The sequence below is a fragment of the Oncorhynchus gorbuscha genome, unplaced genomic scaffold (genome assembly GCF_021184085.1).
Source record: "Oncorhynchus gorbuscha isolate QuinsamMale2020 ecotype Even-year unplaced genomic scaffold, OgorEven_v1.0 Un_scaffold_1187, whole genome shotgun sequence".
In the NCBI taxonomy this organism is placed as follows: domain Eukaryota; kingdom Metazoa; phylum Chordata; class Actinopteri; order Salmoniformes; family Salmonidae; genus Oncorhynchus; species Oncorhynchus gorbuscha.
The window spans coordinates 62,087-75,981 of NW_025746043.1; the positions used below are offsets into that span (position 1 = coordinate 62,087).

At 40.0% G+C, this 13,895-nt stretch overlaps 1 protein-coding gene across 1 annotated transcript in view; it reads right to left on the reverse strand.

Moving 5' to 3' along the window:
- LOC124021730 (zinc finger protein OZF-like) overlaps positions 1–12,603 on the reverse strand; it is a 58,622-nt gene extending 46,019 nt beyond the window's left edge. Inside the window, exons 1-3 of the mRNA XM_046336857.1 lie at positions 12,527–12,603; positions 8,759–9,007; positions 3,361–5,429 (exon numbers count right to left, since the gene is read on the reverse strand). Coding sequence (XP_046192813.1) covers positions 4,075–5,429; positions 8,759–8,861 — 1,458 coding nt within the window. The 5' untranslated portion in view covers positions 8,862–9,007; positions 12,527–12,603 and the 3' untranslated portion in view covers positions 3,361–4,074. Of the gene's footprint in view, positions 5,430–8,758; positions 9,008–12,526 lie in introns of the transcript that reaches the window.
- Positions 12,604–13,895: the final 1,292 nt, after the last annotated feature.

Genomic DNA, 13,895 nt, shown 5'->3' on the forward strand with positions numbered 1-13,895 from the left:
AATATTCTCTGTTCCTCTTTCTCCTAAATATTCTCTGTACCTCTTTTCTAAATATTCTCTGTTCCTCTTTCTCCTAAATATTCTCTGTTCCTCTTTCTCCTAAATATTCTCTGTTCCTCTTTCTCCTAAATATTCTCTGTTCCTCTTTCTCCTAAATATTCTCTGTTCCTCTTTCTCCTAAATATTCTCTGTTCCTCTTTCTCCTAAATATTCTCTGTACCTCTTTCTCCTAAATATTCTCTGTACATCTTTCTCCTAAATATTCTCTGTTCCTCTTTCTCCTAAATATTCTCTGTTCCTCTTTCTCCTAAATATTCTCTGTACCTCTTTCTCCTTAACGTCTAGATGTAGCGCCAACATAGCTTGCAACCATGATAATGTACGGGGTCAATTTCACGCCATATGTATTGAATTCAAAATCATTTGTGAACATAAAAATAAAGTTGAGAATGTAAACATATTTTTGAGGACGGGTGAAATAATAGATGTTTAAATCAAAAACCAATCAATTGAAAGCAAAATGTATAGAATTGTAAACAAAAATAAGATATCAAAAGCAAAACCCCAAAACTTGTAAGCAAATCATTTTAAAAAACAAGACAAATTGTTTTTTTAAATATTTGAATTGAGTGGTTTTTGATTTAAACATCCATTATTTCACCCATCCTCGAAAATATGTTTACATTCTCAACTTTATTTTTAAATGTTCACAATTTTTTTTTTTTGAATTCAATATGACGTGACCCCATAATAATGCATCCTATTGCTGAGACGAACAAAGTAACATAGTCAACATGACTCAGCATGATGAGCTGAGGGGCCCTGGCATGTGTCCTATTGGCTAGGGCCTAGAGAAAAGGAGAACGCCTCTTCACTCTGCACCTATGATTATTGGGTAGAATGTTGTGCTATAAAATAACCTATCTTTGTATCACTGGGCTCTCAACCATACACCATCGAGGTTATGTTTGACCAGTCTCAGTTTGGCAAATCTGAATTAAAATTCAGGTTGTTTGAAGAATCTAGTCTCTCTCCTTTCTCGTTAGAATTTCCATGACAACAAGGCGGTACACACTCAGCAAAACATCAATACTACAGATAAACTTTGCTTCTATTCCCCACTCTCCATACAGTGGTACACACTCCGCAAAACATCAACATTTAGTTCAGAAATTCAGACATTGATAAGGAATTAGTATATTTCAATATTCTCAGGAGACTAAAAATATTTGGTATGGGTCCCCAGATCCTGAAAAGTTCTACAGCTGCACCATCAAGAGCATCTTGACCAGTTGCATCTCTGCCTGGTATGGCAACTGTTCTGCATCTGATAAGGCGCTACAGAGGGTAGTGCGTACGGCCCAGTAAATCACTAGGACCAAGCAGTAGACTAAATAATATTTGTCATGGGAAAGCCCCAAAGATTTAAGGTCATAGACTTTCTCAGCTGCTACCCATCAGAAGAGCATCTTGACCAGTTCTACCCCCATCTGCCTGGTACTCCAGCAGCTGTACACAAGAATAATACAGAGAGAAAGATTGACCAACACAAATACACGTACAAAATGTATTGGCAGATCAATGCAGTTATCCAAACATGTTCATCATCAATGACTAAAGGACAAATGTAGGACAACTTAATAAACATTACAGTTTCATAGCCTGTGTATCATTAAACATGTCGTTTAGTAGCCTGCTGTATCATTAAAATGTTGTCATTTAGAATATCATTAAACATGTAGTCGTTTCAAGCCTGTGTATCATTAAACATGTCGTTTCAAGCCTGTGTATCATTAAAAATGTATTGTCAAAGATCAATGTCGTTATCCACATTAAACAGGTCATAGACTGTATCATTAAAAATGTTGTTAAAAGTAGACCTGTATCATAAACATAGTCGTTTAGTAGCCTGTGTATCATTAAACATGTCGTTTATAGCCTGTGTATCATTAAACATGTCATTTAGTAGCCTGTGTATCATTAAACATGTTGTCATTTGTAGCCTGTGTATCATTAAACATGTCGTTTCATAGCCTGTGTATCATTAAACATGTTGTCATTTAGTAGCCTGTGTATCATTAAACATGTCGTTTAGTAGCCTGTGTATCATTAAACATGTTGTCATTTAGTAGCCTGTGTATCATTAAACATGTTGTTTAGTAGCCTGTGTATCATTAAACATGTCGTTTAGTAGCCTGTGTATCATTAAACATGCAGTTTTAGCCTGTGTATCATTAAACATGTTGTCATTTAGTAGCCTGTGTATCATTAAACATGTTGTCGTTTAGTAGCCTGTGTGTCATTAAACATGTTGTCGTTTAGTAGCCTGTGTATCATTAAACATGTCGTTTAGTAGCCTGTGTATCATTAAACATGTCGTTTAGTAGCCTGTGTATCATTAAACATGTCGTTTAGTAGCCTGTGTATCATTAAACATGTTGTCATTTAGTAGCCTGTGTATCATTAAACATGTTGTCATTTAGTAGCCTGTGTATCATTAAACATGTCGTTTAGTAGCCTATGTATCATTAAACATGTAGTCGTTTAGTAGCCTGTGTATCATTAAACATGTCGTTTAGTAGCCTATGTATCATTAAACATGTTGTCATTTAGTAGCCTGTGTATCATTAAACATGTAGTCATTTAGTAGCCTGTGTATCATTAAACATGTCGTTTAGTAGCCTGTGTATCATTATACATGTCGTTTAGTAGCCTGTGTATCATTAAACATGTTGTTGTTTAGTAGCCTGTGTATCATTAAACATGTCGTTTAGTAGCCTGTGTATCATTAAACATGTCGTTTAGTAGCCTGTGTATCATTAAACATGTTGTCATTTAGTAGCCTGTGTATCATTAAACATGTCGTCGTTTAGTAGCCTGTGTATCATTAAACATGTAGTCGTTTAGTAGCCTGTGTATCATTAAACATGTCGTTTAGTAGCCTATGTATCATTAAACATGTTGTCATTTAGTAGCCTGTGTATCATTAAACATGTAGTCATTTAGTAGCCTGTGTATCATTAAACATGTCGTTTAGTAGCCTGTGTATCATTAAACATGTCGTTTAGTAGCCTGTGTATCATTAAACATGTTGTCATTTAGTAGCCTGTGTATCATTAAACATGTAGTCGTTTAGTAGCCTGTGTATCATTAAACATGTAGTCGTTTAGTAGCCTGTGTATCATTAAACATGTTGTCATTTAGTAGCCTGTGTATCATTAAACATGTAGTCGTTTCATAGCCTGTGTATCATTAAACATGTCATTTAGTCGTTTAGTAGCATTTAGTACTGTGTATCATTAAACATGTCGTTTAGTAATGTATCATTAAACATGTTGTTTAGTAGCCTGTGTATCATTAAACATGTAGTCATTTAGTAGCCTGTGTATCATTAAACATGTCGTTTAGTAGCCTGTGTATCATTAAACATGTAGTCGTTTAGTAGCAACAAATAATCCAGCCAAATTTATGGTGAAAACTGATGATCTCTATCTGATACATGTTGTATCTACTAACTCATTCCCACAGAAAACTGATCATCACACCATCTCTATCTGATACATGTTGTGTCTAACAGCTCATTACCACAGAGAACTGATCATCACACCATCTCTATCTGATATATGTTGTCTACCAGCTCATTACCACAGAAAAGTTTAGATGAAAGCAGTACCAGCCAGTCAACCCTCAGACTTTATTGTTTCAATGAGAGACACCTCAGAGGGTATTCAACCCTAAGGGCAAATCCATGGTGATCTCAATATCTCTACAGTAGAAGCTAACAAAACCCACCGATCAGTAAAGTAGAGGCTAACGTTGTAGAAAACGCTCCTCTTCCACTGCACAGTGAGAAACAACAGTGTGCTATGCTTTCCTCTTTTGATCAAATTAACTTCCTTTATGAGATGAGAATTAAGTGATGGAGTGACTTTACTCTCCGCTGGTCTGAGAGAACTGATGATGCTTCTCTCCTTTATGTTGGTGTGTTTTTAAGGTAAACAATCTGGAGAAACTCTTGTCCACAGTCACAGTGGTAAGGCTTCTCTCCTGTGTGTTCTGCAATGAACGTTTACCTCAGCATTTACCACGAGCAGAGCAGGAGTAAGGCTTCTCTCCTTTATGTATACAATGGTGGGTTTTTAGGTTGCCCGATATGGAGAAACTCTTCCCACAGTCAGAGCAGGAGTAAGGCTTCACTCCTGTGTGTATACGTTGGTGGGTTTTTAGGTTGCATGATACAGAGAAACTCTTCCCACAGACAGAGCAGGAGAATGGCTTTTCGCCTGTGTGTATACGTTGGTGGGTTTTTAAGGTATTCAACCTGGAGAAACTTTTCCCACAGTCACAGTGGTAAGGCTTCTCTCCTGTGTGTGTTCTCCAATGAACATTTACCTCTGCTGATGTTTTGAAGCATTTCCCACAGTCAGAACAGGAGTAAGGCTTCTCTCCTTTATGGATACGTAGGTGGGTTTTTAAGTTGCCTGACATGGAGAAACTCTTCCCACAATCAGTGCAGGAGAATGGCTTCTCTCCTTTATGTATACGTTGGTGGGTTTTTAGGTTGCCCGATACTGAGAATCCCATCCCACAGTCAGAACAGGAGAATGGCTTCTCTCCTGAGTGTATACGTTGGTGGGTTTTTAAGTTTCCCAGTTGAGAGAAACTCTTCCCACAGTCAGAGCAGACGTAAGGTTTCTGTCCTTTATGTATTAGTTGGTGACTTTTTAAGGCATCCAATCGGGAGAAACTCTCTCCACAGTCAGAGCAGGTGTAAGGCTTCTCTCCAGTGTGCACTCTCTGATGAATGGTTAATTTAGCTGATTTAATGAAGCATTTCCCACAGTCAGAGCAGGAGTACGGCTTCTGTCCTTGATGTATTAATTGGTGATTTTTTAAAGTGTCCAATCGGGAGAAACTCTTCCCACAGTCAGCGCAGAAATAAGGCTTCTCTCCAGTGTGCACTCTCTGATGAATTGTCAGAGCCCTCGATGTTGTGAAGCTATTCCCACAGTCAGCGCAGAAGTATGGCTTCTCTCCGGTGTGTATACGTTGGTGTGATTTTAAGTGGCCATATTGGGAGAAACTCGATCCACAATCGGAGCAGGAGTAAGGCTTCTCTCCTGTGTGCACTCTCTGATGAATGGTTAATTTAGATGATCTATTGAAGCATTTCCCACAGTCAGTGCAGGAGTAATACTTTTCTCCAGTGTGCTCTCTCTGATGAACTGTCAGAGCCCTTGATGTTGTGAAGCTCTTCTCACAGTCAGTGCAGGAATACAGATTCTCTCCTCTTTGCATTTTTAGGTGTATTTTTAGCTTTGATAGAATTGGGAAAATCTCCTCACAATGTGGGCAGTGGTGAGACCTCTTAGCTCTGTGATCTTCCTGCTGTTGCTCTCTGGATGTAGAGAATGTCTCAACATGGTCTCCTGTGTGAACAACATCAGAAGAACCAGTCAGTGAGATATACATACGACTTCATATACAGTGTGTTCAGATAGTATTCACAGCCCTTGACCTTTTCTACATTGTGTTTCAGCCTGAATTTAAAATGGATTAAATTGAGATTGTATCATTGGCCTACACACAATACCACACATACAAGGGCATGGATACATGACGAGATATTGGATATTGTTGTACCAACATGAATGCTACTACGACTATGTAGCATCTGAATATGAATACCACATCTGTAGATTCTAAACCACCAGTTGGAGGACAGATGGAACTAAACCACCAGTTGGAGGACAGATGGAACTAAACCACCAGTTGTAGGACAGATGGAACTAAACCACCAGTTGGAGGACAGATGGAACTAAACCACCAGTTGGAGGACAGATGGAACTAAACCACCAGTTGGAGGACAGATGGAACTAAACCACCAGTTGGAGGACAGATGGAACTAAACCACCAGTTGGAGGACAGATGGATCTAAACCACCAGTTGGAGGACAGATGGATCTAAACCACCAGTTGGAGGACAGATGGATCTAAACCACCAGTTGGAGGACAGATGGAACTAAACCACCAGTTGGAGGACAGATGGATCTAAACCACCAGTTGGAGGACAGATGTATCTAAACCACCAGTTGGAGGACAGATGGAACTAAACCACCAGTTGGAGGACAGATGGATCTAAACCACCAGTTGGAGGACAGATGGAACTAAACCACCAGTTGGAGGACAGATGGATCTAAACCACCAGTTGGAGGACAGATGGTTAAACCACCAGTTGGAGGACAGATGGAACTAAACCACCAGTTGGAGGACAGATGGAACTAAACCACCAGTTGGAGGACAGATGGATCTAAACCACCAGTTGGAGGACAGATGGATCTAAACCACCAGTTGGAGGACAGAGTTGGATGGATCTAAACCACCAGTTGGAGGACAGATGGATCTAAACCACCAGTTGGAGGACAGATGGAACTAAACCAACAGTTGGAGGACAGATGGATCTAAACCAACAGTTGGAGGACAGATGGAACTAAACCACCAGTTGGAGGACAGATGGAACTAAACCACCAGTTGGAGGACAGATGGAACTAAACCACCAGTTGGAGGACAGATGGAACTAAACCACCAGTTGGAGGACAGATGGAACTAAACCACCAGTTGGAGGACAGATGGAACTAAACCACCAGTTGGAGGACAGATGGAACTAAACCACCAGTTGGAGGACAGATGGAACTAAACCACCAGTTGGAGGACAGATGGATCTAAACCACCAGTTGGAGGACAGATGGAACTAAACCACCAGTTGGAGGACAGATGGATCTAAACCACCAGTTGGAGGACAGATGGATCTAAACCACCAGTTGGAGGACAGATGGAACTAAACCACCAGTTGGAGGACAGATGGATCTATACCACCAGTTGGAGGACAGATGGAACTAAACCACCAGTTGGAGGACAGATGGATCTAAACCACCAGTTGGAGGACAGATGGAACTAAACCACCAGTTGGAGGACAGATGGATCTAAACCACCAGTTGGAGGACAGATGGAACTAAACCACCAGTTGGAGGACAGATGGAACTAAACCACCAGTTGGAGGACAGATGGAACTAAACCACCAGTTGGAGGACAGATGGAACTAAACCACCAGTTGGAGGACAGATGGATCTAAACCACCAGTTGGAGGACAGATGGAACTAAACCAACAGTTGGAGGACAGATGGAACTAAACCACCAGTTGGAGGACAGATGGAACTAAACCACCAGTTGGAGGACAGATGGAACTAAACCAACAGTTGGAGGACAGATGGAACTAAACCAACAGTTGGAGGACAGATGGAACTAAACCAACAGTTGGAGGACAGATGGAACTAAACCAACAGTTGGAGGACAGTTGGAACTAAACCACCAGTTGGAGGACAGATGGATCTAAACCACCAGTTGGAGGACAGATGGAACTAAACCACCAGTTGGAGGACAGATGGAACTAAACCAACAGTTGGAGGACAGTTGGAACTAAACCACCAGTTGGAGGACAGATGGATCTAAACCACCAGTTGGAGGACAGATGGAACTAAACCACCAGTTGGAGGACAGATGTATCTAAACCACCAGTTGGAGGACAGATGTATCTAAACCACCAGTTGGAGGACAGATGGAACTAAACCAACAGTTGGAGGACAGATGTATCTAAACCAACAGTTGGAGGACAGATGGAACTAAACCACCAGTTGGAGGACAGATGGAACTAAACCAACAGTTGGCCAGAAAGTGTTATACAGTGGGGAGAACAAGTATTTGAAACACTGCCGATTTTGCAGGTTTTCCCACTTACAAAGCATGTAGAGGTCTGTAATTTTTATCATAGGTACACTTCAACTGTGAGAGACGGAATCTAAAACAAAAATCCAGAAAATCACATTGTATGATTTGTAAGTCATTAATTTGCATTTTATTGCATTTATTGCAAAATCTATGGCAAGACATGAAAATCGATGTCTCGCCATGATCAACAACCAACTTGACAGAGCTTAAAGAATTTGTACAACATTGTACCATCCAGGTGTGTAAAGCTCTTAGAGATTTACCCAGAAAGACTCACAGCTGTGATCGCTGCCAAAGGTGTTTCTACAAAGTATTGACTCAGGGGTGTGAATACTTATGTAAATGAGATATTTCTGCACTTCAATTTGTATAAATTTGTAAATACATTATGTATGTTATTATTAGGTATTGGGTATATTAAATATCAATTTCATCCATTTTGAATTTAGGCTGGAACATAAAATGTGGAATAAGTCAAGGGGTATGAATACTTTCTGAAGGCTCTATACTGTACAATACAAAAGGGGAATACAACCATTCTAAAAGTGTTCAAAAAGCTGATTGCAAAAAGTAGTGAAAATTATGAGCCATATCATCCTCCACTCACTATCACAAGGGTTAGTAACTACACAGACTCATTTCATATCATCCTCCACTCACTATCACAAGGGTTAGTCACTACACAGACTCATTTCATATCATCCTCCACTCACTATCACAAGGGTTAGTAACGACACAGACTCATTTAATTGAACTTTAAAACACTGACAGTTTGTCTACTTCACTTCTTTAGTCCACCCTCGCAGACTCCAGACAACCCAGTGAATTAAATAAATGCTGGCAATACTGGTGTTGGAAAGAACAACACAAGCTTTGTACAGTCTGGTGTTCTTCAGGGATGTGATGGCAGAATTACAGAAGTTACAATAGCAAAAGACTGGGTCATAACTTAGTAAGATATAACCTGCCTTTATCATGAGAAACAGATGTCCCAATCTTCTCCTCCTCTTCTTCATCTTTAATGTTGACATTCAGCTCCAGTGTTTGACTGCAGTCTTCCAGCTTCACTGATGCCATCTCTGGATCCTGCAGTGCAAACTGGGCTCCACTGTCACAATCAGGACCCAGTGACTGTGGGTTTCTACTCAGTGTGGAAGGAGAGAGGCAGGCTGGGTTTGTCCTCACTGTTGATGTTACAAACCTCAGACTTAATCTGAGTCGGTCTGTAGTAATGAAGAGAAACGGACACAAAAGTTATTGTCTTGACAGTTCTGGCACTTTATTCTCTAAAAATGTTTTCTATTTTTTTCTTGTTCAATTATCTCATTTCAACAGATCAGGTAGTTAAGTATTCACAACAAAACATTAATTCACATTAGACACAAGTGCACAAATTTACACAACGTAAGTGCACTTAATCTATAGTAGATTTCCTAAATTCACATAAATGACTCAAAAAAACATTTAGTACAAGATCACAGTATGTTTCAGGCATCACTATGTACTATTCTATGAATAACCTTGTCTTCACTGTATTATTTCACTCACAAAAACCAAATGTATTTCCCGTTCACACCATATTAACAATTATAGATAAAGATAGAAACTGAATGTGTTTAAATTCTACTACACATTCAGCTTCAAAACAGTAGAGCGACTGTCACGCCTTGGTCATAGTATTTTGTGTTTTTGGTATATGTTTGGGTAGGCCAGGGTGTGATATGGGTTTATATGTTGTGTTTCGTATTGGGGTTTGTATTAATTGGGATTGTGTATGATTAGGGGTGTGTCTAGTTAGGCTTGGCTGCCTGAGGTGATTCTCAATTGGAGTCAGGTGATTCTCGTTGTCTCGGATTGGGAACCGTATTTAGGTAGCCTGAGTTCACGTTGTATTTTGTGGGTGTTTGTTCCTGTCTCTGTGTTGTTGTCACCAGATAGGCTGTAATTAGTTTAGTTTCGTTTGTTGTTTTCTTATATCAGTTATTTCATGTACCGCGATACTTTCATTAAAGTCATGAGTAACCTACACGCTGCATTTCGGTCTGACTCTTTTCATTCAACAGACGAACGACGTTACAGCGACCTTGAAATGCTGTCTCTCAATCACCCACTTTGCCTGAACTGAAGTCCGTTGACGCTACTGAGTTAGCGCCACCTACAGTACTGGAGTAAACATATCGAATGAATATGAATTTGTTTTTGCGCTATATTCCATATGCCTGTATCGCAAGGCTTTGTTATTTTTATGAGCGTTTATGTCGGCTTGGTGTCATGTTGTATTTTTGGTCTCGTCTCCGTCGGGTCTCTGTGCCGTGTGCACCTTCCCATTTACACCAGAGATCTGTATATAATGATGCACGTCTCCGCCCTGACAATGGGAGTCGGTGTCCCAAAGGCGGGAAGGCAGGGGACAAGCTTAGGTCCAAAGCAAGCCCATAGAAAAGCATTGGCCTTGTTGTGGACAGATTATTTGTGAGAGTGAATTCTCTCGCTTCGCCTCTTCCTCTAGGAGATCCAAACACACCAGTTGCGAGACCACATCTTCATATTTATAAATGTTTTATTTAACCTTTATTTAACTAGGCAAGTCCGTTAAGAACAAATGATTATTTACAATGACAGCCAAACCCGGAAGACGCTGTGCGCTGCCCCTCTGGCAAGCGGTTTCAACAAGCTATTTGTGGTTTGGTCCAAAAGAACGGTTCATATTGACACCAAAACACATTGAGACATTATTCGACTGTAATAGAGGAGAAGTTACCTTTTCTATCAAAACCCTTTTTATGTCTCAACTACTCAGATTGAGAGCAGAGTTACACTACTAAAACCAGAGTATCAATGAACATTGATTCTGGAAAATGAATGTTCAGTTTGTCTCATGCGTCATTGGTACCGCTAGCAGTATTTTAGTTAAAGACCATCATACCAGATGTCCAGTCTGTGTTTTATAAATGTGTAATAAGCATAAAAACACAATTATATAAAGTATTGGCAACTCGTTCTCATTCTGAGAAATAAGGTTGGCCACTTGATTTAACATCTGAACAAAGTAGACAGGCTAACAAGCTTTTCAAACAGGGTGTGTTCATAACAATTCAACTGTTCAACCTTGTTATCTAGCAGATAGATCCATGTTGGCTGAACTTGAAATATAAAGATTAGCTGGCTAATCACTAGCACATAGCCTCAAGAGATTGATGATGAGACCTGTGTTTATGTTCTATAGCCTAATACCTGCCACAATTAGTTAGTCAATTTGTAACAAAAAAGGGCATTTTCATTTACAGACTTGAAAACCAGATCAGTGTTTATTGCAACAACAAAAAAGCAGGTTAAACTATTTTGATAAAATATTACAATGAGAAAAAAAGAGCATACACCCATACAACAGAGGTTCAACTCCCATACAACAGAGGTTCAACTCCCATACAACAGAGGTTCAACTCCCATACAACAGAGGTTTCAGAGTCCTGCAATAGAGCTGAGATGCTAATATTTGTGTAAACTCTACATAGTTGTGTTCTGTGGGTTTCACTGAGTAGACTGAACAATCCATAGGTAAGACTGTAGAGTGCAATATGAATGTCCAACACAAACAAAAGACCCTCCATACTCAACTGGTCGACCTCGGTCCGGATCCAGATCGGGTCAATACGGACCTCGGTCCAGATCGGGTCAATACGGACCTCGGTCCAGATCCAGACTGGGTCAATACGGACCACGGTCCAGATCCAGACTGGGTCAATACGGACCTTGGTCCAGATCCAGAACGGGTCAATACGGACCACGGTCCAGATCCAGAACGGGTCAATACAGACCACGGTCCGGATCCAGAACGGGTCAATACGGACCACGGTCCAGATCCAGACTGGGTCAATACGGACCACGGTCCGGATCCAGAACGGGTCAATACGGACCACGGTCCAGATCCAGACTGGGTCAATATGGACCACGGTCCGGATCCAGACTGGGTCAATACGGACCACGGTCCAGACTGGGTCAATACGGACCACGGTCCAGACTGGGTCAATACGGACCACGGTCCAGACTGGGTCAATACGGACCACGGTCCAGACTGGGTCAATACGGACCTCGGTCCAGAGCGGGTCAATACAGACCACGGGACCCAGAATATATATAATAATAAAGAATGTATATATGCAATTATACCTCTAATACATCCACAGTGGGATTTCAACCGTTTTTCCTGTTTATTCTCAATTTAATGAATTATTGTAATTCATTTTTAATGAAGTAACATTCCAACCATGTTTAGCGTTTCTAGTCCAAATATGGTATGATTCCACTATTTTCTATCCGTTCATCACTTTCATTTGGGACTTTTATTTTGAGGTCGAAACGCAAATTCCACTATTGTAGCTATCTTCACATACGTAGGGACAAGCAGGGAGACGGAGACGTTGGCCACGATCAGAATATACATGCATTATGTAGAACAAACATGCCTCTGATTCTAAGGAATCATGTCAGTTCTATTCAGAGGATTTCTATCTGCAACTTTCCAAAACGTTTCGTACTGAAATCCCCAGGCGAAACACACTGAGCTATATACGAAAGCCTCACAAATGAAAACGTGTGTGCTTGTAAAATAGTTTATCACGTTCTTCACAGAACAACAAGACAAAAACTTTCCCAAACGTGATAATACCTTGAAGGATGTGTTATCTAACACGTTATGACGTTATTTCGACATTAGACAGTTTAAACGTGCTATTACATACCTGTAGTAATAACGATAAACTGACAACACAGTTCTGACGTTCTTTATTCCCGAAGAATGGTGGGCACCTACCGGAACTTCCTGTCCCCCCACTACCACAGTGCAACAGCGACATTATTGGACTGATGGACTAACTACTACTAAACCATGTAGAATATAAAAGTGAAATTGATTATCTCGACAAATAAACTTTGGTTCAAGAAAACTAAAGCAGTGTCTGTTTTAGTATCTAAAGTTTTCAACCCATTACATATGTATTGTAGATGATCTCTGTGGAAGGCCAAGAAGATCATCAAGAACCTCAGCCACCAGAGACACTCTGCTACCATCAGGCGGAGACGGTTCAGGTGCATCAAAGCTGGTACCAAGAGAATGAAACCGCTTCTATCTCCAGGCCATAAGACTGTTAAACAGTCATCACTGATTTGATTTAGATAATATTGGTGAATAGCAAATTCGCTTGCCCCAATGTGTACTGTTGTCGTGACATGTATTAAGTAGATAAATATATATTATTTTGAATTCCATGAATTTAACAAAGCATTATATTTACTGTAAAGTTACCCCCCATAACTACAATGATTCAGTAGATCAATAAAGTTCCAGTACTCTAGCAGGTCTCACAGCTGCTTACACTGACAAAACATGTTAGAGAGAATAGGTCAGATTTAGCTTGGTGATGCTCATTTCAACTTCCTGTCTTATTCAGCTTCAGAAAAAGCCTACATATGTCACTTGAAACACTTTTTTGTAATTCAATACACAAAAGAGAAGAGTTCATTCAGAATAAATTCATATACAAACTTGATTGAATTGAATTTATTTGGCTTGAATGTGGTTTTCCAAACACATTTATTATCAATGACTAAAATAACTAATCTAGTTTTTAAAAGACAATTTAATAAATACATGAAGTCGTTTCATAGCCTGTTTATCATTAAAGAAATAGTAATTTAGTTGTAAAAAATGATCCCAAACTTGTGGTGAAAACTGATCATCACATCATCTCTATCTGATAAATGTTGTGTCTACCAGCTCATTCCCACAGAAAACTGCAGAGGGAAGCAGCCCCATCCAGTCAACTGTCAGACTCCATTGTCTTAATGTAGTCTGACAGGCAACAATATGGAAAATATACATCAATCAACAGTAGGATTTTTTTAACAGATATCGACCAAACTCAGGAGGTTGGTGGCACCTTAATTGGGGAGGCCAGGTAGGTGGTAATGGTTGGAATTGTATCAAATACAGTGGGGCAAAAAAGTATTTAGTCAGCCACCAATTGTGCAAGTTCTCCCCCTTAAAAGATGAGAGAGGCCTGTAATTTTCATCATAGGTACACTTCAACTATGAAAGACAAAATGAGGAAA